General features: G+C 45.2%; 1 protein-coding gene across 2 annotated transcripts in view; it reads right to left on the bottom strand.

The window, feature by feature from the left end:
• Positions 1-20,961, bottom strand: part of NPR3 (natriuretic peptide receptor 3) — an 89,199-nt gene extending 68,238 nt beyond the window's left edge. The window contains exons 1-2 of one of the 2 annotated variants that reach the window (XM_012558087.2): positions 19,777-20,961; positions 7,977-8,099 (exon numbers count right to left, since the gene is read on the bottom strand). In XM_012558087.2, the coding sequence (XP_012413541.1) occupies positions 7,977-8,099; positions 19,777-20,533 (880 nt within the window). In that variant the 5' untranslated portion in view covers positions 20,534-20,961. The remainder of the gene's footprint in view (positions 1-7,976; positions 8,100-19,776) is intronic. The other variant, XM_004385228.1, reaches the window with a different exon arrangement.
• Positions 20,962-25,437: the final 4,476 nt, after the last annotated feature.

The raw sequence follows: 25,437 nt of genomic DNA, 5'->3' as shown, positions 1-25,437 counted from the left end.
GCCCGGCTACCACCAATGAACGTCCTGACAGGGAACACGACAGAGGGTCCCTGATGGAGCAGTAGAACAATGGGGTGCAGAACTCAAGTTCTAGTAAGACCAGACTTAATGGTCTGACTGAGACTGGAGGCACCCCGGAAAGCACAGCCCCTGCACTCTCTATCAGCCCAGAACTAAAACAATTTCCGAGGCAAACTCTTCAGACAGGGATTGGACTGGACTATGGGACATAAAGTGATACTAGTGAAGAGTGTGCCTCTTAATCAAATAGATACAAGAGACCAAAGGGGCGGCTTCTGTCCATAGGTGTGATGGGAAGGCAGAGAGTTAGGAGCTGGTTGAATGGTCATGGGGAATCGGGGCGGAAAGGAGGAGTGTGCTGTCGTACAATGGGGTCAGCAATTAGGGTCTCATAACAATGTATGTAAAAAAAATTTTTTATGGGAGACTAACTTGAAATGTAAACTTCATTTAATTACAACAACAACAAAAAAGAAAGAAAATAGAGGCCGTTTTCTAGGATGCGTATAGGGATTTGGTGCAAGGATGCACAGGGAGAGGAGGATGTTTAGGGATTTTCATGAACATATATTTTATTCTTAGGGCACAAAATCTCAGTAAAGGCCCTTTGCTAATAATGTGCACCAGAACTTTGGTCTAGGTCACAATGCTGCCATCTGATTCTGTTTACTATCTAGCACACATAGGAGGGGTGCTTCAGGGTCTGTGGCAGACTCAAACAGTTGCCTCCCTCCATCCATTCTCCATTCTTCCTCAGTAACAGATACTTGAATTGATTTGGGGTAGTAACGAGTTCACGTAAAAGTACATATTGCCTGGCCTCTATTGCAACTACGGTTGTAATGGATAGAATTGTGTCCCCCCAAAAATGTGTATAGCAACTTGGCTGGGTCATGATTCACAGTGTTGTACGATTGTGTAATCTGATGTGATTTCCTTATGTGTTGTAAACTCTATCACCATGATGAGATTATATGAGATCTCCTTATGTGTTGTAAATTCTGTCACTGTGATGAGGTTATACAGATGAGGTTGACAAGATTAGATAGTGTCTTAATGCAATCTCTTTTGAGATATAAAAGAGAGAAGTGAGTGGAGACACATGGGAACCTCATACCACCAAGAAAGCAGTGCTGGGAGCAGAGCACGTCCTTTGGACCTGAGGTTTCTGTGCAGAGAAGCTCCCAGACCAGGGGAAGACTGATGACATGGACCTTCCTCCAGAGCCCATGGCAAAACCATTCCCCTGGAGCTGAAACCCTGAATTTGGACTTGTAGCTTACTGGACTGTGAGAGAATAAACTTCTCTTTGATAAATCCATCCACTTGTGGTGCTGTTGGAGCAGCACTAGATGACTAAGACAACGGTGTTGTTGTTGTTAGGTGTCATCAAGTCAGTTCTGACTCATAGCAACCCCGTGTACAACAGAATGAAATGTTGCCTGGTTCTGTGCCATCCTCACAATCATTACTATGTTCGAGCCCATTTTTGCAGCCACTGTGTCAATCCATCTCATTCAGGGTCTTCTTTTTTTTCACTGACCCTCTACTTTGCCAAGCACGTCTTTCTCCAGGGATTGGTCCCTCCTGATCACATGTCCAAAGTAATTGAGATGAAGTCTCACCAACCTTAACAATTTGTGCCTCCCAGGGACCCCTACAAGAATTGTACAGGACACTAAAGAAAAGTGCAAAACTTGACTTAGGGACATAAAAAGAAATTCAAATACATAAAATAATTAGAAAGATGATGCAGGGCTGATAAGGATGTAGGAAAACAGGAAATCTGATACATTATTGCACAAGTATAAACTGGCACAATCCCTTTACAGGGCAACTTGGCAATATTTATCAAAACCTTAAATACACATAATCTTTGACCCAGGGCAGTGCAATGTATCACTTTTGTGTGGCCCTTCTTGCCATGGTCTCATAACTCCTACCCAAGTGATTGGGTGGGACTGTGCAAATACGGTAATTGTGGCCCACAAGGGGATTGGTCAGTTTTGCCATCCCACTGGGCTTGAAATGAGCCATCCCAGAGAAGGGAAAGAGAGGATCTCACCACCACCAAGGAAGAACAGCCAAGAGCAGAGCGTGTCCTTTGGACCCGGGATCCCTGCACTGAGAAGCTCCTGCTATCAGGAGACCAAGAGAGAGAGTGAGAGAGAGCTGTAACACTGAAGACAGTGAGAAGTGGTGGTAGAGAAACAGCGGCAGAAGAGACTGGCAGGAGACTGTGCGGTGGGTTTCTCAGACCATGGATCAAGAAAGCTGAGTGCGTTTGGGCTGGAGGCTTGCTGGCAGAGTAGGGTGCCTCTGGGTGGAGTTAGGTTTGCTGACCCATGGAGCTAGAACTCAGTGCCTTCTGGCTGAGGCTTACTAGCAGAGTGGGGTGCTGCAAGGAACTTACCAGCAGAGCTAACAGAGCTTTTTAACACATGTCTGAGCAGGGCAGAGACTGAAGAGCCAGAAACAAGTGTGCCTGTGACACTGCTGAGAAGAAGCTATCCTGATAGAAGAACTGTATCCTGAATGTTCCTGAACCTAAACTGTAAGCTGTTACTTCCATAGTAAACCCCATAATTATGAGTATGGTCTGTGACTTCTGTGTGGCCATTGCAATGAATTATTGAACACAGCAGAGAAGTAGAGAGTGCTGTTGGAGAGATGGTTGGTGTCAGAATTGGTAAAAATGGAGAGAGAGGAGGCATGTCTGACCTCCGCCTCATAGGAATCAGTCTTGGGTTGTTGATCTTGATTCTCCTTTCCCTTTGTGAGTTAGAGGAGGTCAGACATGCCATTTTTACAGTTGGTGTCAGAAGTGGGATTCATTGCAATGGCTCCAAACTCTTGGAAGCATGGGACTTTGTAAGAGAAAGAATGAACGAGATTGGGAAGTGAAACTTTTGATTCTTAGATGGTTACTTTGGTTGTTGTTATCTGTAATGGCTGAAAGGAAAGTTAGGCTGCAGCTGAGGGGAGAAAAGCAGCTTTTGGGATGGCCTGGAGCAAAAGCTAGGCCAGATAAGCAGGATGATTGATAGGGGGCCAGAGTCTACTTGTTACACCTAGCCAGAGGCCCAAGTCCATATGCATATGAATAGGAGGATAGTCAAGGGGTAGAGTAGGTGTTACAATTGGGATGTTTTAAAAAGGGTTATGTGTTTAGTATTATGTGCTTAATTTAATGTACTGTGGATATTGAATGTCTCTCCTATCTAGTATTGTAAAACAGACCTAAATGTATGATAGAAATGAATATTGGGTATTATAGATTACAGAGAGTGTGTACCTTCACCTTCAGCCAATACTTGACTGGATACGCTAAAAGGGGAACTAGGATTTGCCTGATGAAACATAGGCTTTTTGTTTCAAACCAGTAGCCCTGTGTATAGAGTGGGGGCTTAGGTCAAAAACCTGAGCCCCACCCAGATTTTGCATTTGAAAAGTCATGCTACCTAGAACTGCTGGGAGAGGAGATGATTTGCATTTGAAGGTCCTGCGGGAAAAAAAGTGACTGTTTTGCCTTTTGAATTCTGATCAAGAGGTTTGCTGTTGGATACATCAAGGCAGGAAAAGTCAGTGCCCTTCAGATGGAATCCCCTTCCAGGACTGAAAGTTAAAGGGAGCTGGTGAGTAGACAGCATGGTCTGCTCACATGTGGTGACCACCTGGGTCCACTCATGAGTGGAAGTGGGGGAAGTGCAGCAATGAAGAGATGGGCTGAGTTTGGATATGTTCCATTGGTGCCCATTGACCTCCCCATGGGGACTAGGAATAAGAGAGTACAGGAAGGGCTGGCTGGTCAGAAGTAAAGGGACTTGTGTGGACTCCTGAGTTTATTGGTGGAACCCCTTGACCTAGCCCAAGGGGGCTAGGGATGAGAGAGTGTGAAAGGGTTGTCTGAAGTGCCAGGAGGTGTGTGTAAATCCTTGAGCTAAGGCTGCTACGTGTTGTGAGCTAGTTTGGATGACTAGGGATGAGCTGACCAGAACCTGACCAAATGAAGAGAAAGATGTTTGACACCAAGAGCTGGTGTAGATTGCCGCAAATTTGATGGCTTGCTCTGGACTGGACTTTGCTTATGGATGCAGATGCTCAAAGTTTTAACTGTAACAGAAGATTCTTCAAGACCAAGGAACATGATTGTCTCCTCAGAGTATTGGTTTGATAGGGATGGGCCATTTAAACATTGGCTATCTAAAATGGGGAAAGATAAAGGCATGATGTGGCTGGCTCACATGCTTTCATGATTGTGCTTACATTAAATGAGGGGGACAAGGGAGGATCCCCACTGAATAGATTCCTCTTTTCCTGATGAATCTGGGGAAGAGAGGGTGGGGAGAGATGCTGATAAGTTTATATGATTCAGTAATGAGTGTTGATGGTTAATGGGGCTAATTGTGATTATAAAAACTGTAACTGTAGAAGCTATAACTATGAAAGAGTAGACCAAGGGGGAGGCACTGCCAGACTCAAGTACAGGGGCCGAACCTAAAGTCCCTTAAAGGTTTTGCTATGCTGATACCTCGTGAGGCTCAAAGCAAGGGAATAATCTTCTCTCAGTTAAATTTTATTAGACATCCGAAACGGTGAAACCCAGAAGAGTTTTGGAAAACCTGACCAGATTATATGGACACCTGCAGCAGACCTGAATGGCTAATACCTGAGTACTATCACTCTTAGGACTCTTTTGCCTACTGAAGGACTAATTGTTAATGACTGTTTTGGACTGGTAAAATGACTGGGAGGAAGAAGTTATCCTCCAAGTATGAAAGAACCATGGCTAGAAAAGCCAGGGGGTGGCCTGTGGTGTGATGGATCGCTTTTGTGAGGCCTTTCTCGCCATGGTCTTGTAACTCTCACCCAAGTGATTGGGTGGGACTGTGCAAATTGGGTAATTGTGGCCCACCAGGTGGATTGGTCAGCTTTGCCATCCCACTGGGCTTGAAATGAGTCATTCCAGGGGCGGGGAAGAGAGAATCTCACCACCAGCAAGGAAGAACAGCCAAGAGCAGAGCATGTCCTTTGGACCTGGAATCCCTGCACTGAGAGGCTTCTGGAATCAGGAGACCGAGAGAGAGAGAGAGAGAGAGCTGTAACACTGAAGACAGCAAGAAGCAGTGGCAGATAAAAACACCGGTAGGAGAGACTGGCAGGAGACAGTGGGATGGACTTCCCAGCCCATGGAGTGAGAAAGCTGAGCGCCTTTAGCAGAGAAGCGTGCCTCCAGGCACTTGGTGGAGCTAGGTTTGCTGACCCACAGAGCTAGAGCTGAGCATCTTCTGGCAAGAGGCTTTCTGGTGTAGTGGAATGCCTCGGGTCACTTATTGTATTAGAGTGCCTTGGGGCACTTATCGGCAGAGCTAGAAGAGCTTTGTAACACTTGCCTGAGCAGGGCAGAGTCCGAGGGCCAGAGAGAGGCATGTCTGCAGGCATGGCTGAGAAGAGGCTTTCCTGATGGAAGAACTGTATCCTGAGTGTTCCTAAACCTGAATTGTAACCTGTTACTTCCCTAACAAACCCCATAATCATGACTATTGTCTCTGAGTTCTGTGTGGCCATTGCAATGAATTATTGAACCCAGCAGAGAAGTAGAGCGTGCTGTGGGAGGGATGGTTGGTGTCAGAATTGGTAAAGATGGTGGAGAGAGGAGGTATGTCTGACCTCCACCTCATAGGAATCAGCCTTGGGCTGTAGATCTTGATTCTCCTTCCCCCTTGTGAAGTTAGAGGAGATCAGACACTGCCCCCATGCCACTTTTACATCCAGAAAGTCTACTTCTAGAAATGTATTTTACAAATAATATATATATGTGTGTGTATAAGGCATTGTTCTTAACAGCAAAGAGTTGGGACCATCATAAATATCAAAAAATGGTTAAATTTAAAAAAGTAGAAGACTGATTAAGATGGCATATCAGCATTATAAAATAATATGCAGCCATGGGAAATCAAGTTGTAGAAGAATATACAAAGGGATAAGAAAACATTCATAATATATTTGGTAAAGATCAGGCTATATAACAATAGAAATAGTATGATCATTTATTGATAAATATTTTTGTAAAATACATTTTTATATAAAATAGATGGGATGTACATACTTCAAAAAATTATCAATGTATTTTTATTCTGGGTAGCATAATTATAACTTACTGTCTTCGCTGTGCTTTTCTGTTTCCCAAATTTTTCTGCAATACTTGCATATTGTAATTAGCAGGGGAAAGTAATACAAGCTTTATTCATTCTGGTTGAAAGGAATTCCAGTACCTAACATTTATACTGCACTTGTCCATTAATATGCATTCACATGCATTGCCAAAAAATTCAATATTTACAGTTGTCAACTTGCAAAACTCAGAATAAACGTTTTTCATTTTTCATCAGTTTCTGCTACTATCTCAGTGAACTAAATACTGCAGCCAATAGCGTAATTTCATTCTGATCGTAGGTCAAGAAGTGAAACTGCTACTCTGATTGTGTAAAGGGGTGGGGGATAGATGGATACCACAGCAACAAGGAGGACACAATAGAGTGTTTATCCTGCAAGCCTCAAATCTCCAATTTTATCTGCTCCAGGAGGCACTGGCTACTTTTGTTTCATCCATTTTTCTTTATCCACTTACTCACAATGTCAGGGCAGGAAACTGGGGTGTATGCTTTAATGTTTAGATCCTGTCTAACTATATATTGTCCATAAGAACTAGGAAGTGGAGCTCAGTATAAATACACCATCTGTGATATGCACACGTATGCTGTCGTTAATTGCTGTGGAGCCTTACGTATAACAGAACAAAATGTTGCCCAGTCCTGCACCATCTTATGATCATTGGTATGTTTGAATCCCTTGTTGTGGCTACTGTGTCAATCCATCTCATTGAGAGTTTTCCTCAATCCATGAAAATCCTATGGATGCATACTCCCTCATAGTCCCCCTATAACTTCTCAGCTTTAAGAAGTCAATGTAGAGTATTTCAGGAAATGTTCCATAGCCTTATGGTGTCTACTTCAGAGAAAGCCCTAACCACATTTTAGCGGAAAATGTTTTGAACCTTTGGTCTTGATGAACTCCTTAACCGTCTTTCATCACAGACACCCCAGGAACTCCCCCAGATCTATTTTAAGGAATTTTAAGGAATGTTTTCAATCCTCTGTGTTGGTAGCTCCTGAACCTGTATACAGCAGAGGCTTAAGGGGAGGTAATCTGGGTGAAAGGAGTCCCTAAGTGGCACAAACTGTTAAGCGCTCAACTACTAATTAAAAGGATAACAGTTTTAATCCACCCAGAGGTGCCTCAGAAGAAAGGCTTGGCAATCTGCTTCTGAAAGGTCACAGCCATTGAAAACTCTGTGGAATGTAGTCCTACTCTGAAACACATGGCGTCACCATGAGTCAGAATCAACTCGACTCAGTGGCCACTGTTTTTTATGTTTTTTAATCTAGGTGAAAGAAATTTCTGGGTAGTGCAAATGGTTAGCTCGCTGGGCTGCTAATTGAAAGTTTGGAGGTTCAAATCCACCCAGAGGCACCTCGAAAGAAAGGCCTGGTGATCTACTTCCAAAAAATCAGCCACTGAAAACCCTATGGAGCACATATCTGCTCTGATACACACGGGGCTGCCATGCAGGTGGAATTATTCCCACAGTCCTTATGGTGGGAACCTGCAGTTAGAAAAGTGCTGGGCAAGGGATCTTTTTGGCCTAAATTTACATTTACTTGGAGTGCTTGGCTCTGCTCACCCCCATACACGCCCTTTGGCATCACTGGAACACTGTACCTTTTTACTTATTTAATTCTCAGAGGAAGAAAGCATTAGAAATTCTGAGAAGTCTGGAGTGTTTAGAATCACCAATTTATAAAAATCTATTTATGTAACCCAAATTAGTGACTCTTCCTCACAATCCCTCTTGCCACCTTGGCAGTGGGAGGAAAAACTGGAACCAGAGTTACCGTAGGAAGAACTGTTGAAGAGCTCGATGTTGAAGAAGGCGTAGTCTCCGCTGGTCATGCCGTGCCTGTGCGCCGCCAGCATGATGCTCCGGATGGTGTCACTGCTCGCACACATGATCACAACTGCGGAGGAAGAACAAGTAGCGCCACGTGAAATGCCACTTCACAGAGCAGAGGGGACCCTAAAGCCAGTAGGGGAAGTCTGACGAGGAACGGGTATTTACGTAGTCCCCCAAAGCATCTCCTCACAAATTACTGATTAATTGTGTTGTTGTAGGTGCCGTCCAGTTGATTTCACTCATAGTGACTTCACGTGACAGAGCAGAACTGCCCCGTAGGGTTTTCTGGGCTGTAATCTTCATGGGAGCAGAGGTCTTTCTCCCGTGGAGCCACTAGGTGAGTTCGAACTTCTGACCTTTGGGTTAGTAGCCCAGAGCTTCACCTTTTTGCCACCAGGGCTCCTTACTTATTAATCACAAGCCAGAACTGTTCTAAGTTTACAATGGAGAAACCTAGCGGACACCCCCATAATGATGTGATGGAAATTAACCTTGCCAACCATGGGGAAAACAGACTCACAAGCCTCCTGCACTGACAATCAAAAATGTCAACATGGCTCACCTAAATCTAATTATGAGGAAGCAGCAACAAACCCAGATTGGGAGATGGTCTGTAAAATAACAGGCCTGAACTATTTTAAAATGTTTCATGAAAAACCAAGACAGGCTGAGGAAACATTCCAGACTAAAAGAGACCAAAGGGACAGAAAACGAAACGCAATGTGTGATCCTAGATGCGACCCTGGATTTTTCGAAAATAATAATAATAAAACAATAATACACATACATAGTTCAACCATGTATATGAGACTAAACGGGCACACCAGCCCAGGGGCAAGGTCGAGAAGGCAGGAGGGGACAGGAAAGCTGGACAAATGGAAATGGGGAACCCAAGGTCAAGAAGAGGAGAGTGTTGACACATTGCGGGGTTGACAACCAATGTCACAGAATAATATGTGTATTAATTGTTTAGTGAACAACTAATTTGCTCTGTAAACCTTCACCTAAAGCACAATTAAAAACAAAAGTTTTGCTATAAAGGGTGTTATTGAGACAACTGGTGAAATTTGAATAAGGTTTGTAAATTAGATAACAGCATTGTGTTTGTGTTAAAGTTCTTGTTTTTCATAATTATACTGTGGTTAAGTAAATGAATGTCCTTGTTCTTAGGACACACACACTTAAGTATTTAGGGGTAAAGGGGCATGATGCAACTTACTCTGGTTTATAAAAAGATGGTAATATCTCTGGGTGTGCATAGATACAATTCATATATATGTACATGTTTATGTGTGTGTATAGAAAGAGAGAGCAGAGGAAAGGAGAGGGGACGGAAAATGATAGGCAAATGTAGCAAAATATTAACAACGGGTGAAAAATCTGCCTGAAGGTTGCGTATGTTTTAAAGTCTCAATACTAACTATAGCTTGTCAGCAAGAACTGGGAAAGGGACTTTGTACTTTTTTGCATCTTTTTCAAAAGTTTAAAATTATTGCAAAATAAATTTTGCTTAAAAAATACTTCGAGCATGACTTGAAGAGTGTAATAAATGTCACTGAATTGTACATGTAGAAATTGGCAAAATGGTGTTTCTTTGGCTGCATATATTTTCACCAAAATAAAAAAAAAATTAATACTTCAAATAAATCACCAGATTTGCCCAGCATATGACAGTGAAGTGTATTGACTGTTTTTTATACTTAATAACATGGTAAATCCATTTTCCTGAAAAAGCACACGGAACTGTTTTAGGGAGGAAATTAATTTGGCAGATTAAAGGATATGGTGCGTGCTATAGCCTTTCTGTTGCCTGACTATCCAAACATTATTTTCAAGCTGTCTCAACATATACAGGAAATAGTTAACAAGATCTGAGGTCCCTCTCCCATGTCCTGTCAGTTTATATCCACACTGATGGATCTGAGAGTGGGTAAGCAGCTGCAGAATATTGTTGTCTGCCCATAAGAGCTGCACAGGCTGGAGAGAAGTGGGGATTTGGCCCATTACCAGTTAACTCCAGCACTGTTGATGGCCAAACCGATAATGCGTATGTGCCTGCCCTGCTACCCAAGATGAGGTCACTGTTTTTCCTGCGTGCACTGTGCAGAGGATAGACCTTAAGAGGCCTGGGTGCTGTAACCACATTATCACGCCTCATGCCAGTGCCCAAGATGTGTATGTTCTTTGTAAAAGCATGAGTGTTGAAAGACGTAAAATAAACTTCGGGCTGTGCCAAAGCTGCTTTGGCAACCTGCATCGAGAGCTCGGCTCTTGTTGATATTAGTTTACTGCACAGGCTAATTCAGAGTGTTAGATCATGGGTCTGACATTTCTTACTACAAAAGGGCTTGGTGTACAGAGTAAAAGCTCTGGAGAATAAGTTTTGAAAACAATACAAAACTCCGGAAAATCTACCTCTGGGAGTAGACGTTGTTTGTGTCTAGAGGGATAATTACATACTGGGAATAAATAGTTAAGTTCTAAGATGTCTTAGTAAGAAAACTTTACAAGAAATTCCTAATTATTATTACCTAGATCCTTGTTTTAGCTCTGCTTCTATTCTAGCCCCTTAAATAAAAATAATTTTTTTTAAAAAAAAGAGCCCAGGTGTCCCATACAGCAGCCAACACAGAAAAGCTAAATGGCTGAGGCTGGAGAAATTTTAAGAGTATGGATTCCAAGAGTGGAATCTTCAGGAGGAGACTTGTGGTTCTGTTTTTACATTCCTGGCCAATCTCCTTTTTTTAACCCCCATTGCCACCAACAACAACCCTTTCTGATGGATGCGCTCCTTCTTTAGATGTTAGTACCTAAATCCAAAACCAAAACCAAACCTGTTGCCATCGAGTCGATTCCGACTCATAGCAACCCTATAGGACAGAGTAGAACTGCTCCATAGGGTTTCCAAGGAGCAACTGGTGGGTTCAAACTGCTGACCTTTTGTCTAGCAGCCGAGCTCTTAACCACTGCGCCACCAGAGCTCCAGTACCTGCTTAGACTGAGCAGAAGTGATCCAGAAAAACATTTCATCTATCTGAGCAGACTTGGATTATTTCAGATCTCATCCATTTTGTGTTGATCATGTGGTTTAAGTCTCAAAAGGAGATCCTTACTTCCAAATTCCTAGGTGGAGTATTGTCTTCCTTGAATAAATCAAACCCATAATGCACATTATCATCTAGTTTCAGTTTAAATAGGGGCAAGCACTTTATGACACTAGCAAAGCAGTCAGAGTGCAAATTTTTTAAATGTTCCCCAATCTTTCATGGTTGTCGCATTCACGCCTAATTCAGTAGCAAGTATTTTTAACAATTTGCCTTTATACAATTTATCAAAAAGTTTAAAACAACCCAGAGCAAAGGAGAATGACGAAAACCAAAGACAGGAAAGTACCAGCCCAAATGACTAAAAGATCATATGAATCAGCCTGAGCAGAAGAATTAGATGGTGCCTGGCTACCACCAACGAATGCCCTGACAGGGTTCACAATGGAGTCCCAGACAGAGCAGGAGAAAAATGTAGAACAGAAATCAAATTCACGTAAAGACCAGATTTACTGCTCTGAAAGAGACTGAAGGAACCCCTGAAACTACGGCCCCTGAACGCTCTGGTAATCCAGAACTGAAACCATTCGCGAAGCCCACATTTCCGATTAGACAGGCCTACAAAACAAAAAATAACACACGTGAGGAACGTGCTTCTTAGTTCAATAAAATACATGAGACCAAATAGGTAGCTCCTGTTCAAAAGCAGGACAAGATGGCAGGAAGGGACAGGAATTGGATAAACAGGGAACCAGAGGTGTAAAAGAGTGCCGGGCTGTCACATATTGGAGACTGCAACAAATGTCACAAAACAATATGTGTATAAATTTTTGAATGAGAAATTAACTTGAGCTGTAAACTTTCACCTAAAGCACAATTTTTTTAAAAAAGTTTAAAATAGTTTTCATCAAAATAACTTTCTCTTCCCACTCATGTTTCCTCAGTTAACATAATAAGTACTTGACTTACATACGTATGATAATGAATACAACTGGCATAAGCAGATTTGGGCCAAGTCTTGGAGAGCATAGGGATATGTGTGAGAAGTGTGTGGGTGTACTCCAGAGGAGCCCATCAGCCACCAGCGCTCACCAACAGTCAAGTAAGGTGTACAAAGGAAAAGAGAGCATCAGCTAACCCTGCAAGCTGCTTAAAAGGAGGTCAATTAAGAGTATATTATATAAATATTATGGAGCCCTGATGATGCAATGGTTAAGTGCTCAGGTACTAACCAAAAAGTTGGCAATTCAAATCCAACAGCAGCTCCGCGGGAGAAAAGACCTGCTCCAGTAAAGATTATAGCCTAGGAAGCCTTATGGGGCAGTTCTACTCTATCCTATAGGGTCACTGTGAGTCAGAACTGACTCAACAGCACACAACAACAACAACGTATAAATATTAATTTTGGGTCAAATTGTTAGACTTCTAAAAGAGGGGATGGTGGTGTAATTCTAAGTTTCTGGATAGACTCTTGTTCATTCTGCTCTATTTTCTCCTCCTTGCCGAAGAACATGTGATGTTCCATACCATGCTCCATCATCTCGTTCCCGTGACTTCTTCTGTAAGTGGGATCTCTCTATTGCAGTGTGTGTTTGCTATCACTCTGAGTACGGCAGAGACATGTGCAATGGGGTGGCCATAGCAGTCCACTCAGAGAACTGAACACTTACGCAGTGCACCTAAGTTGTCAGGGACATCCTTTACCCCAGTCTCAGGTTTCTATCTGGAGCACCTTCTAATAGGGTAACGCTCCTCATCTCTCAATATGCTCTCATTTATTTCTCTCCAGAGGAGAAGGAGTAAATTGTCTGATTAAACCAGTTGCTGTCAAGTTGATTCCGACTCATAACAACCCTATAGGACAGAGTAGAGCTGCCCCACAGTGTTTCCGATAAGTGGCTGGTGGATCTGAACTGCTGACCTTCTGGTTAGCAGCTGAGCTCTTAACCACTGCACCACCAGGGCTCCATTGTCTGAATGGTAAACCTGAAAGAAAAAACTGGACATGCTCAGCTCTGCCGTTTCTTCCTTCCTCTTTGGGATATGCCTGCTTGTAGAGAGCACACTGTAGGGGCTACTTTCATCGTGTGATAAGTGGCCTACTCCCAGAGGAAGGTCTGCAGCTGAGCAGCACTACCTGTGATTTGATGACCAACTCTGCCTAATTCTGGGGTGAAGTAATACAAGCAGGCTGTTTTGGTAACAGATCTAAATCTATGATCTCCGATACGTTTTATCAATTATAAAATAATGTTATTGCTGTTATGCTGAAAAGTTGATTCCGATTCATGGTGACCCCGTGTGTGTAGAGTAGAACTGTGCCATAGGGTTTTCAAGGCTGTGACCTTTAAGAAGCAAATTGCCAGGCCTGTTTTCCAAAGCACCTCCAGGTAGGCTCAAACCGCCAACTTTTTGGCTAGTGGTTGAGCATTTGTACATCCCAGGGACTCCTATAAAATAATAAGTAAATTATGTATAAATAAAATAATTGATAAAAAATAATGAAATTTTCATCTTCTCCGTCTGACTCCTAAACTTAGAAGGGAAAGTGGGATGTTACTGCATAGGAGCAAAGCAGGGTGTAATGTGTCCAGGAGATTGAAAATATGATAGCAGAAATAAAAAGTCAAAATTCAGTCATTTTAGAAATGGTTAAAGAAATATCCAAGCAAGAGAAACTTTTAAGAAGACAGAGAAAAGAGATAAGAAAAGTACAGGCTCAATCCAGGAGGTCTAACATCTGAATAAAACCAATTCTAGAAAGAGAGAACAGAGAAAATGAAAGATATAAAATTGTCAAAGAAGAAATTTTCCCAGAATTGAAAGACATGAGTTTCTGGATTAAAGGGGCCTGCAGAGTATATAAGGGAAAATACTAGCACCAAAGCACATCATAATAAAATGTTAAAATATTGGGAGCAAAGAGAAGATGGTAAAAGTTCTCAGGGGGAAAAGAAAAGGTTACAATCAATGGGTCAAGACTTCTAATTGATTCAAGCTATTCCTAATAGTGACACTGAAAGTTAAAAGACATTGGAGGAATGTCTTCAAATTTGTAGAGAAAATTGCTTCCAATCTAGAATTCTATAATTATAAGGATAGGATGAAGAAATCTTTAGGCATGAAAGGTCTCAAAATTTAGCTTTCATCCATCCTTTCTCCAAAAGCTCCTAGAGGATGTCCTCCATCAAGACAAGGGCATAGGCCAAGAACCATGAAGATATGGAGATCTGGCCCAAAAGAAAGGCAACAGGAGTTATGTTGAAGAAACAAACCCAGAGTGACAGCAGTGCAGTTTGCCTAGAAAATAACCAGACTCAAGCAGCTCAGGAGGCTGACCACAGAGGCTTGCAGGACAATTTAGTTTTAAGTACATAGAAAACTAAGCAAGCAAAAAAAAACAGGTTTGTGTTTTTAAAACAGAAAAACAAGTAGGGCAAGAAAGGAAATTCATCATAGTAACCTATACAGCTCTGTCTTGGTAGAAGTACAACCAGAATGTTCCTTAGAAGGAAAGATTGCTAGACTGTTTTACATACTTTGGACATGTTGTCAGGAGGGATCAGTCCCTGGAAAAGGACATCATGCTTGGTGAAGCACAGGGTCGGTGAAAAAGAGGAAGACCCTCAATGAGATGGATTGGCACGGTGGCTGCAACGATGGGCTCAAGCATAACAACGATTGTGAGCATGGCGCAGGACCGGGCAGGGTTTCATTCTGTGGTGCAGAGGGTCACTATGAGTCGGAACCGACTTGACAGCACCTAACAACAACAGCCTATACGGCTCTGCTGTAAATAGCATTTAGAAGCTAATAATAATATTAAAACTGAATACTGAGCTAACCGAAAACTCTGACACAATGAAGGATGATGGAAGGCAAGCTTGCGTTTGTAGTTAACAGGCAGTGGATGCAGAGAGCTAAAAGAAGAGATAAGGTATAAAACTGAGAAAAACAATCAAAAGCAGCATGTTGTTTAGTGAAGTGAAGGCAAATAGCAACAGAACAAACTACAGGAGTTGAAAATCATTGCCTCTGGGAAGTGAGAAATGGGGGGGGAGGGAGAGGGCAGGAAACTCTTTTTCCTAATGAGGCTTGCAAAATTTTCTTAGTTTTTAAACTACGTACTTATATAACTGACTTTGATACAAATGAAATCTAAATTCAAAAAATAAATAAACAGAAGTTTCTCCCTGGCTATTTCTACACTATATGGCAATGGATATCATTTACAAAATAGAGATTGTACCTTTATTTTTGTAGTTCCTAAAGCTCCATCGATTCCAAAGTCTTTCAGAATTTCTACACTCCAGTCTAAATGTTTGTTTCCCCTGCTGTGTTAGTTATTTGGCACTTCTCATGAGTTCTTTGCTTAAAAATTCTGCTGATCAACCACTAGGTCATTTACCCCAGACTAATTCTTAAAATAAATGACTCTTGTCCTGATTAAATACCGTTATCTCTACAGTTGTTGTGCAAGCCCAGATTAATGACATATTAATAAATGAGAAAAAAACTACAGTTCTGCACACAGTTATTGTGTGTAGAGTACCTCTAGTTCTGCACCTTATAAGGTGTATAGACAAAACCACCACATCACTTTACACCAGCTTTTATTACTTGAAAAAATTATTTTTAACTTGCCTTTTTAAAAATACATTTTGTATTAAATGTGGAATATTGAAGACAGTAGTTGAAGCAGATATATAAGCAGATCAGTTTTAAATAAAGATCACTATTAAATATATATGTATATATATGCTCAGATGTATGTCTTTAGGTGATATTATACCTTGACTAAAGGAGCCCTGGTGGCATGGTAGCTAAGCACTTGGCTGCTAACTGAAAAGTCTGAGATTGGAACCCAGCAGGCACATAGCGGCAGAAAGATGTGGCAGTCAGCTTCTGTAAAGATTACAGCCTTGGAAACCCTATGGTGGAGTTCTACTCTGTACTATAGCGTCCCTAGGGGTTGGAATAGTCTCCATGGCAACAAGTTTGTTTTTTGGGGGGAGGGGGTAGGCCTTGGCTAAAGACATGAGAAAGAGCCCTGGTGGCACAGTGGTTAAGAGCTCGGCTGTGAACCAAAAGGTTGGCAGTTCAAACCCACCAGCTGCTCTGCGTGAGAAATCAGCTTCCATAAAGATTACAGCCTTGGAACCCTACGGACAGTTCTCTGTCCTGCAGAGTCTCTGTGAGTTGGAATCGACTCAACGGCAACAGATTTGTTTTGTTTTGTTAAAGACATGAGAGAATTTTTTATAATTATTGACTTAGATGGTAAGTCCCTAAGATAAATGGATAAGTAATGTATCTTAGTTTTTCTTTCTCCAGTACAGCACACAACCAAGCGAAATATTATTAATAATACTTGAGATGGTGGCATTGTCAGTTGTTACTCTTTAAGAGAGTCAAACATTTTTTATCTTTCTTAAAAGACAAATTTAAGTCAAATGAAGTGCTGAAAATGTTATCTCCAAAAGAGAGAGGGGGGAAGAAAACTCTACCTTAGTTCCATGATGTTTAATATGGAAATTTCAAAGGCAAAATATGGTTATACTTTTATACTTGGGTGAGCACAGATTGGAACTACTAAGCATAAGTTTGAAGAAGTCTGATTCTAATGCAACCTCACTATTTCACAAAGGAAGAAACTCAGACTCAGAGAAGTGGCTTGCACAGGCCCCACAACTGCTGAATGCAGACACCAAACCCAGGCTTATCTGTCTCTCAGCCCAAGGTTCTTTCTCCATGGCATAGCCTCATCTTCTTCGTAAAGATGACTGTCTATATGTGTGTGTAGGGAGCCCTGGTGGTGCAGTGGTTAAGCACTCAGATGCTAACCAAAAGGCTGGCGATTCAAACTCACCCAGCTACTCTTCCAGAGAAAGACCTGGAGAGCTGCTCCTGTAAAGATGAACCAAACCAAACCCACTGCCGTTGATTCTGACTCCTAGCGACCCTATAGGACGGAGTAAAATGGCCCCATAGGGTTTCCCAGGAGCAGCTGGTGGATTTGAACTGCCAACATTTGGTTAGCAGCCAAGCTCTTAATCTCTGTGCTACCAAGTCTCCCTGTAAAGATTACTGCCTAGGAAATCCTATGGGGCAGTTCTACTCTGTCACATGGGGTCACTATGAGTTGGAATTGACTCAACAGCACACAACATATATTATATATACATATACACTCGTAATAACAACCACAATAAACTTCGCATTTATTGAGCACTTAACATGCATCTGGTACTGCTTCGGTGTATTCCTCTGTGTTAGCTCATTTAATCCTCCCAGCATTCCAAAGCTGTGGGTGCTTCTACCACCCCTACTTCACTGGGAGGAGACTGAGCTTCAGAGGGTTAGTAGCAGCCTATGGAGTGGCTGAGCCAGGCCAGGCACTCCAAAGTCGAACTCATGTTCTGGACCCTCTTTAACACATGAACTGCCTATGATGAAGTAAGGGTGACTCCATGTGTTTGTAAAAGAGACCCTGAGAGCTTGGTTAACAAGCAACTTTCTCCCCACTGAGTGTAAGAGATTTCAGTGGTTTAAAAAAAAAAAAAAAACAATGCTTAGGGGAGAAACTATTTTGTTTCATATTTCTGAACATCCGCCAAGTCACTGCTGGAAGTGTATTTTAAAGTAAGAATCGTAACTTATAAAACACACAAGTCAGCTGAGCAAACTTTCACTAGTAAATCCAAACCTGGGGGTTTAAAAAAAAAAAAAAACAACAAGCAAAGGGACTTGGGAACATCTACTATGCTTTTGGAATTAAAAAATCAGCAGCAATCTGCAGCCAAGCCTCTGAAGCCCAAGGGTCCCGCCAGGGCACTGCCGCCCTCCGTGCCCCTGACCTGGGTCACCGCTGTGAGGCTGAGGGGCTCAGTGGCCAAGATCTGCCCCTATCTGGGCTCACAGATCCCGTTGGCCACGAATCCCAGACCACGTGCGCGGGGATCACAGGCGGCAGTGGGACCGTCAGGGCAGTGGCAGCACAGGCGCGTGGGCAAACCGCAGATCTCGCCCGTAGGGGGCTTAGGGCTGACACATCCCCACCCCTAGCCCGCCCTTGGGAATCTCCGACTTCCCAGCTCCAAGCCCCAGATAGCCAAGAGCTGAAGACGCCAGTTTCGGGGGCCAGGGCAGCCCCAAGTATGCAGGCGCTGCAGTGACCTTGGGACGCGAGTGGTGAGACAAGTAGATGTGGGTTCCTCGCCCGGGCGTGGCGCGTTCGCAGCCGCTGGCCACAAATGCCCTTTTTCATAGTCAGTACAGCTCGGCGCCCCGCCTGCTTGGCTGGCAGGGATTCGGCGCAGACAGCCTGGAGTTCGAGCGCTCAAAACTTGGCCGAGCATCCCCCAGCGTCCTAACCTCCCTCCTCTCTGCTCTAAGGGGTGAGTTCACTCCGAGTTCGAGGTGGTCAAGTTGGGGAGGGGGTGGCTGCAGCGCCACCCTTGCTGGCGCCTCAGCCCACTCTCACCTGTTCCTGAGGCCCTCGGCCTCAGATTGCTCTGTCCCCCGGCGAGTCCCCAGGTGCCCGGCCGTGCCATGCTGTGGACTAGCCCCGCAACGTCACCCGCGTGGGAACCGGGACGCGGGGAGCCTTGCCGGGAATGCACTGACATTCCAGACGCGTGTGCGCGGTGAGGGAGAACAGAAGCTGGATTTCGCGAGCTTTGTGCTCCCAAATCCCTATGTCCGGAACCAGGGTACTGCGTGAGGTGGGGATCTCCACCCGCCTTGCTGCAGTCTACTCTGCAAACGGGCCACATCGGGGGCTTCCGCAGTTAAGGGTCCGCGACCACCTCCTTCTCCTCCTACTCCTTGTAGCCACAGCTACTAGCCCCCGTCTTGAGCTCTTGGTCAAGCTTGGGTATTATTCCAAACCCCCACGTACGCAAGGAAAAAAAACTCGAGGGGCGCGTGAAAAGGAAGTTCAGCGCCAGCTTCTCCAGCGAGCGCTCTACAAGAGCGTTGCTCCGGGCGTTTTAGAGCCAGCAACGCAGAGCGCGGAGACGGGGGAAACGAGTGTCTCCTGGGTCCAGACAGAGCAAGTCATTTTTGGCAGAAACCACAGAAGCTCATTTATAAGGGGCTACAGGGGCCATGGAAAGGAATGAGACAGGCGATACAATGAGCCTTTAAAAGAAACCTGGGCTCTGCGGAAAGAGCAGCGGAGAAAACCCTGGGACACCAGCTAGCTAAGCATAGGCACGCGGGCTGCAACGAGTCCCCGGAGGCGGCCGCTATAGCAGGAGACGCACACCGATCGGGGCTGGGTAGCAAATTCTTTTGGCCTCGACACGCTTTCAGACCCTGGTTGGAGCGGGGCACCGGGAGTGTGTCTCTAATTGCCAGCCCGACGCCCGCGAAGGGGGAGCGAGGAAGAAAACACCCAGGCTTTTTGACGGCACCTGTTGGACCCGGGCAGGTAGAATGACAGGCTCCCACACCCGTCCCCCAGGCTCCGCGACCTCCCAGGACCCTCAACGTGCTCCTCTGGACTGCAGTGGGCGACCATCAAAGGGCGTCCCAACCAGATAGCATGTCCTGGGACCGTCCCCCGCGTGCGCGCTGTCGGCGAGTCCTCAGCGCTGCAGGGGGCAGTGGGCCCGCCGCGGTGGGGCGGGTGTGTAGGAGAGCCAAGGGGAGTTGAGGGCTTGGGGCCGGGGCATGGGGCGCGCTCCCGCTCACCTCGCTCACTGGCCTGGATGTAGCGCACGAGGTCCTCCAGGTCCAAATCTTTAGTCTCGTCAAAATTGTAGGCGGACGTGTGCAAACCCTCCTCCTGGAAGACCTCGTGGACCCCCTCAAGGGTGAAGAAGCAGTTCCTCTCCAGCTTGTCGTCGCTGTAAACCAGCGCGGCGCGGCTCCAGTGGTGGTGGCGGAACAGGGCGAGCATCATCTCGCCCATCTTGGCGTAGGCGGGCGCCACACGCGTGAGGTGCGAGTACTCGGTTTCCTTGTGCTGGAAGCCAGCGGCCAGTGCCCCGGCCGACAGCATGGGTAGGTCCCAGTGCGATGCCAGCCGGGCCACAGGCGCGGCCGCGTACTCGCACACCGGCCCCAGGATGAGGTCGGGCTTGGCTCCCCGCGCCGCTGCCACGCGGTCCACCAGGTTAAAGAGCGCGCGGTTGCCGCAGTCCGAGTCCTCGTAGGCCACCTGGAAGCGGGTGCCGGGCGGCAATAGTCGCCGCCCGGTCCCATTGCCCTCCACGCTGCGCAGCGCGTACTCGATGGCCGGCCGTACACGGGCCAGGGAGAACAGGTAGGAGTCGTCCTGGGGCAGCAGCACCAGCACCTCGATCTTCTGCAGGGACAGCGCCTCTCCGTCCCGGCGCCCGGCGCCTGGGCGCGCACCCACGCGGTCACCGCCACCCGTGCCGCCGGCCAGCACCACCCAGCCGAGCAGGACGCACGCGGAGAAAGTGAGCACCAGCAGAGACGGCATGGTGCCGCGAGCTAGCGCCAGCCCTGGCCGCAGACTCGCCCTCTACCCCTCACCCACACTGCCGCGCCCCTCCCCAATCTTCTCTCCTAGGTCCCTGCGCCCCCTTGGGCGCTCTAAGAAAACAGAACTCTCCCCTTCAACTCGCCAAAAGATAGAGAGGAAGAGTCCTTCTCTGCAATGTCAGTAGTTTAAAAAAAGAAAAAAGTTCACTGGGTGTAAACCTGTGCTCTTGTAATATCTTTACATATATATACTTATTATAAATATATATTCGCCCTCCCTGTATATATACTATTTTGCTTAGAAGTGGCTTCTTATTTGGGCGCTGCTGAGATGGCTTTTGAAAGCGTATTTGTAAAAGAAAAAAAAAGTTAGACTTGTCCAAGTGCTTGTAATTGACGGTGCATCCCCCTCGCGTTTGATCTCATTGATTCGCGCCGGTTCCTGGATCCATAGCTCGCGTTTAAATAGCGTGGCAGTGGCGGAGCGTGTTACCACACAAGGCGCGCCGAGGCCGGGCTTGTATTTCCAGCGAGTGGGGTGTTGGGGGTGGGGAGAGATGGGGGCTGGGCTGGGGGAGCCTCTCATTAACATTCTTACATCAGGGCTCCTCCCCGCACCCCTGCCCTTCTCACTCCCCCCCACCCCCACCACACACACACACACACACACACACACACACACACACACACACATACACCCGTCCTTATGCCTCGCTCCCCTGCAGCCCTAGCCTTTTCCTTAAAGCCGCAGCCACCCACGTCTGCACCGAGCAGAGCCCCCCGCGCCGCGCGCCTCCGCGATCCCCACCTCTCCACTGCCCAGCATGCGGCAGCCCACTCTCCAGCTGTTGGCCTTAAAAAAAAAATGTGTTTGGAAGTAAAGAAACTTTGTCGCTAAACCTGCACACACAGTGCAAAAAAAGAAAAACAAGGATTGAGGAAGGGGTGGTTCTAGAAATCGGTGGTTTAGATGCAAAAATTCCTAAATCCGGGTCGCTCTCACCTCTTTCTCTCTCTGACCACGTGGACTCCTGACGCGCCAACTCCGAACAGGCACCCTACCATCCCGATCCCCCGGCGCAAGGTCAGCGAGCAGAGTCCAAGGGTCCAGTGCAGATGTCTTGCCGACCTGGGACGCGGCCCTCGCGGGGCTGGCAGGGGCGGGCGCCACACCCCCCTCACTCCAGCCCCGGCCCCTTCCCTTAGGTCGCGTGGTTTCGCTCTGGAGTGGCAGCGGTGCCGGGGTGCCAGGGTCCCCGCGAACAGACTCTCCACTGGAGCATTTGGAGCGGGAAAGCGAAACTTGTTCCCAAAGGAGTGGCCGCTAGCGAGCGATTCGGCTTCTGAAGTGGCAAAAAGCTTGAAAGGTATCCCCAAGACATCATCGGGACTTCGGTTGCTAAACCAGGTAACTAAATAAAGAGACAGTCTCCCCTAGCTGAAAGATTCCCCTTAGGGTTGCCTGGGTGCGGGCGCAGCTTTGCTCCAGCCCGCGCGCTGGGAAATCCAACTGCTCCTCCCTCCTCCGGGGCGCGCGAGACACTGTGCTCGGGGTTCAGCGATGCTAGGAAAGGTCCTGCCTTGGAGACCCAGTCCTGCCACTGGTCGCAGTCACAGCAGCAGTACAGACGAGGATAGAAACGGTCGCGGAAAAGCCTGTAGTCAGAGGCGCCTCGCCGGAATCCGCCGCGCGGCTGGACAGGTCCGAATGGAACTTGACCCTCTGAACGTGGCGACACGCAGAGGTTATTTGCAATAAAACGTGCTACATTGGATGGAAGAATTCAAACACTTAAGCCCCGCAAATTAAAATAAATTGAAAATGTTTTAAAATGTTCTTTCATTTGCCTGGGCTTCTGTGTCCACAAATTTCTAATAGTCTTAGACCAACGCCCTCTTTCGGCAGAAACTTGCACCCGACTCGTAACCCGGTTGTCACCGCCCCCAGGCGTTACGTTTCTTAACTCAGAAACCTCTCGCTCTCATTTGTGGCGATGAGAAAGCAGTCTGAGGTTTCCCAGGATGTGCTAGCCCTTGCCGCCGTTACTAGCACCCTCCTTATGTCTCTTTCAGGTACCGCAAATGTAACTATGGGTACCGCTTCATCCTCTGGGTCATTTAGATTTCAGATTATACACTGTGATTCCTGAGTCTTCACTGTAAATTGTTGTCGCACGTTGCAGTGGAGCCTCATTCTGACTCATGGCCACCCCATGTGTGCAGAGTAAAACTGCTCCGTAACTTTTTCAAGGCTGTGACCTTTCCAGAGCAGATCGGCAGGCCTGTCTTCTCCCAGGCGCCTCTGGGTGGATTTGAACCACCAACGTTTCTGCTAGTAGTGGATCACTTAAACCCTTGCGCCACCCAGCTTCTAACTCCTGCCAGGACTTTGGCTTAATTAGAGCTGCTAAACCAGACCGATTGTCGTCGAGTCGATTCCGACTCATAGCGACCCTATAATTAGAGCTGCCAAGCAGTAGCAAAAGAAGCATCTGTTAAAAGTTTATTTCTACAAACTGGATAATCCACAGACTCTGGCAATTCAGAGTTAGAGCCTCACAGAAATTGAAGACTTCCTGAACCTCTTAGAGGAGGGCAAGCATTTTATGGAATCATAGATTTAAAAAAAGAACAAGGGCTAAATCCCTAATTCCAGAAGTCTTAATGGATTTCAAATCTGGTTGCCAGGAGACGTGAAGAAACACGGGGTTTCCTATTTCTCCCCGGTATGCCCTGTGTCTCGAACGCGAGCCAAAGGCGATATGATTCTGCACAGTGTGTGGTGTGGGCTTATGCGGAGAGGCTGGGGTTTCAGCGGCACTGGGCGTAAATGCCTCTCCCCTCCCAGGCGCTGCCCAGCCTCGCCGAGGGTCACTAGCAGGACAGTGCGTTTACGTTCTGGGTGAGTACCGCAGCCTCCCTCTGATCTTTGAGTAGGAGCTCTTCCAGCGTGTCACTTCGGAGTGGGACAAGATGAAGCTGTGGAAGCAAAGAGCCCCCAAACTAGATAGCAAAATGAGAAAGCCAGTGCTCAAAATACCCACATAAAAACGTACAATGAGCAAAAATTAGGATTGTTTAAGAATGTTTTTCAAATCAAAAGAGGCACAAAATTATAGGAAGACCCACCCAGTAATATCAGCATATGGCATTTTAATGTTATGGGTTTATTTACTTTGATCAAACTAGATTTCTAGCAACCAGCTAAAAGTTTGTGTAAATATCATGGAGTTCTAAAATCTGAGGGCTGGAAAAAGACCTTAAGAAGTCACCTGGCCTGACACCTCTCACTCTGTAGATAAAGAATTGAGGCCCAACCAATATAAATGACATACCTCTTCATCCCGAGAACATTTTTAATAGGACTGGATCAGAAATAAAGCATGTACCATCTATTATACCACATAGAAGAGGGCTGAGGAAAAAGCTAACCCTGACCTTAAATAATATCAAAATTTTATATATAGCTAAGTTTTGAGGATATACAGCACAGCAAAACTGAAAATTAGTAAGTCATTTTATAACAGAATTTTTTGTAGCACTCTAATCATAAAGATGAACCAAAACAAATAAGATTGAAAAAAGGAAAAGAAATAGAAGCAACTCATCCCTTAAGCTCAATTTTTAAATATTCTTCCTTTCAATTCTATAAAACACAGAAATGGGCGGTGGGGGCGGAGCGGCACTTTTTTTAACATTCAGAAGAATGCTAACTTCTTCACTGAGTGCATCCTTTCTGGCGAATATTATTGAATAATAATAGAGAAAAGTTATGGGGACATTCTGCAAAGAAAAATAAGATTAGCCAACTGAAACTTAAAGACAATGTTAGCCCTATATGTGATATTCCAAAAACTAATAGGCTTTTTATAGAATTTAGAAACGATTTTATCAATACCCACAAACGATGATTTTCTAACTTTCAGCCACTGAAATAAGGTGGCAAGTTTTCTAGAAAGTAATTACCTTTGTTTTCCAACTCTGTGAAATGAAATTAGTATCTACATGTCATTCCTCTACCGCTAGGTAAGACGTTACATTGGGAAACTCAACATGTGATTCTGTGAATTGTATTAGAAAAGCTATCAGAGAGAGGTGTACTCCGCCAACTGTAGTAGGCCATAGATCCCCTCACCCTCAGAATCCTGGCCACAGTCTCTCACATAAAAGCTCACCCAGATTTTTAAGGAGAGCTTCTTCTTCTTCTCCCTTGTCGAGCCAGCCCTGAAGTCACATTTAAGAACATCACTGGGAAGCCTCTGGCCCACAAAGAAAATACTTCTGGGGACAGAACTGTTGAAAACACACTTCCCCCTAGAGGCAGAAAAGATGAAAGAATATTACACATAATTCAAGAACATTTCTGTAATTTAATGAGCATTGAGATTTTCGTTTTAACATATAGTTGATGTTTTAGAGGAAACCATTGGAGGCGAGGGGAAAATCAATAGATGCCAAAAAATTAAATTAAAACTTTGCCTCCAGGTTTCAGCTTTCCTGATCAGGGACTCTGTTACTTGCCCCCTTTTCTTCTGTTATACAAATCTATGAATGCTTGCCAGCACCGTGAATAATAGCAATTATATAATTTTTCATTTAAATTTCATCAGAAACTGAAGTTAAATGTGGCCTTGAGGGATTCTTTTGAAAACACAGCTCTAGCAGATTTATCTCCTTATGGTCAGAGTTGTTTCTGTATTACTGTTCTCTTAGGTTTCCATTATTTCTTTGAAGATGTTCTTTCTGAAGCAAAGTGACATTAGAAAGACTTTCTAAAAAATGTATAGCTGGTCCGTGATTTAATCTTAGCACCAGTATGAGCAAGTCCCTGGTGGAACAAACAGCTAAGCACTGAATGACTAACCAAAAAATTTGGTGATTTGAACCCACCCAGAGGCTCAT

The sequence above is a fragment of the Trichechus manatus genome, unplaced genomic scaffold (assembly GCF_000243295.1).
Source record: "Trichechus manatus latirostris isolate Lorelei unplaced genomic scaffold, TriManLat1.0 scaffold00135, whole genome shotgun sequence".
In the NCBI taxonomy this organism is placed as follows: Eukaryota; Metazoa; Chordata; class Mammalia; order Sirenia; family Trichechidae; genus Trichechus; species Trichechus manatus.
Note: the sequence above shows the minus strand (reverse complement) of the source record. Positions and strands in the feature narration are given on the sequence as shown.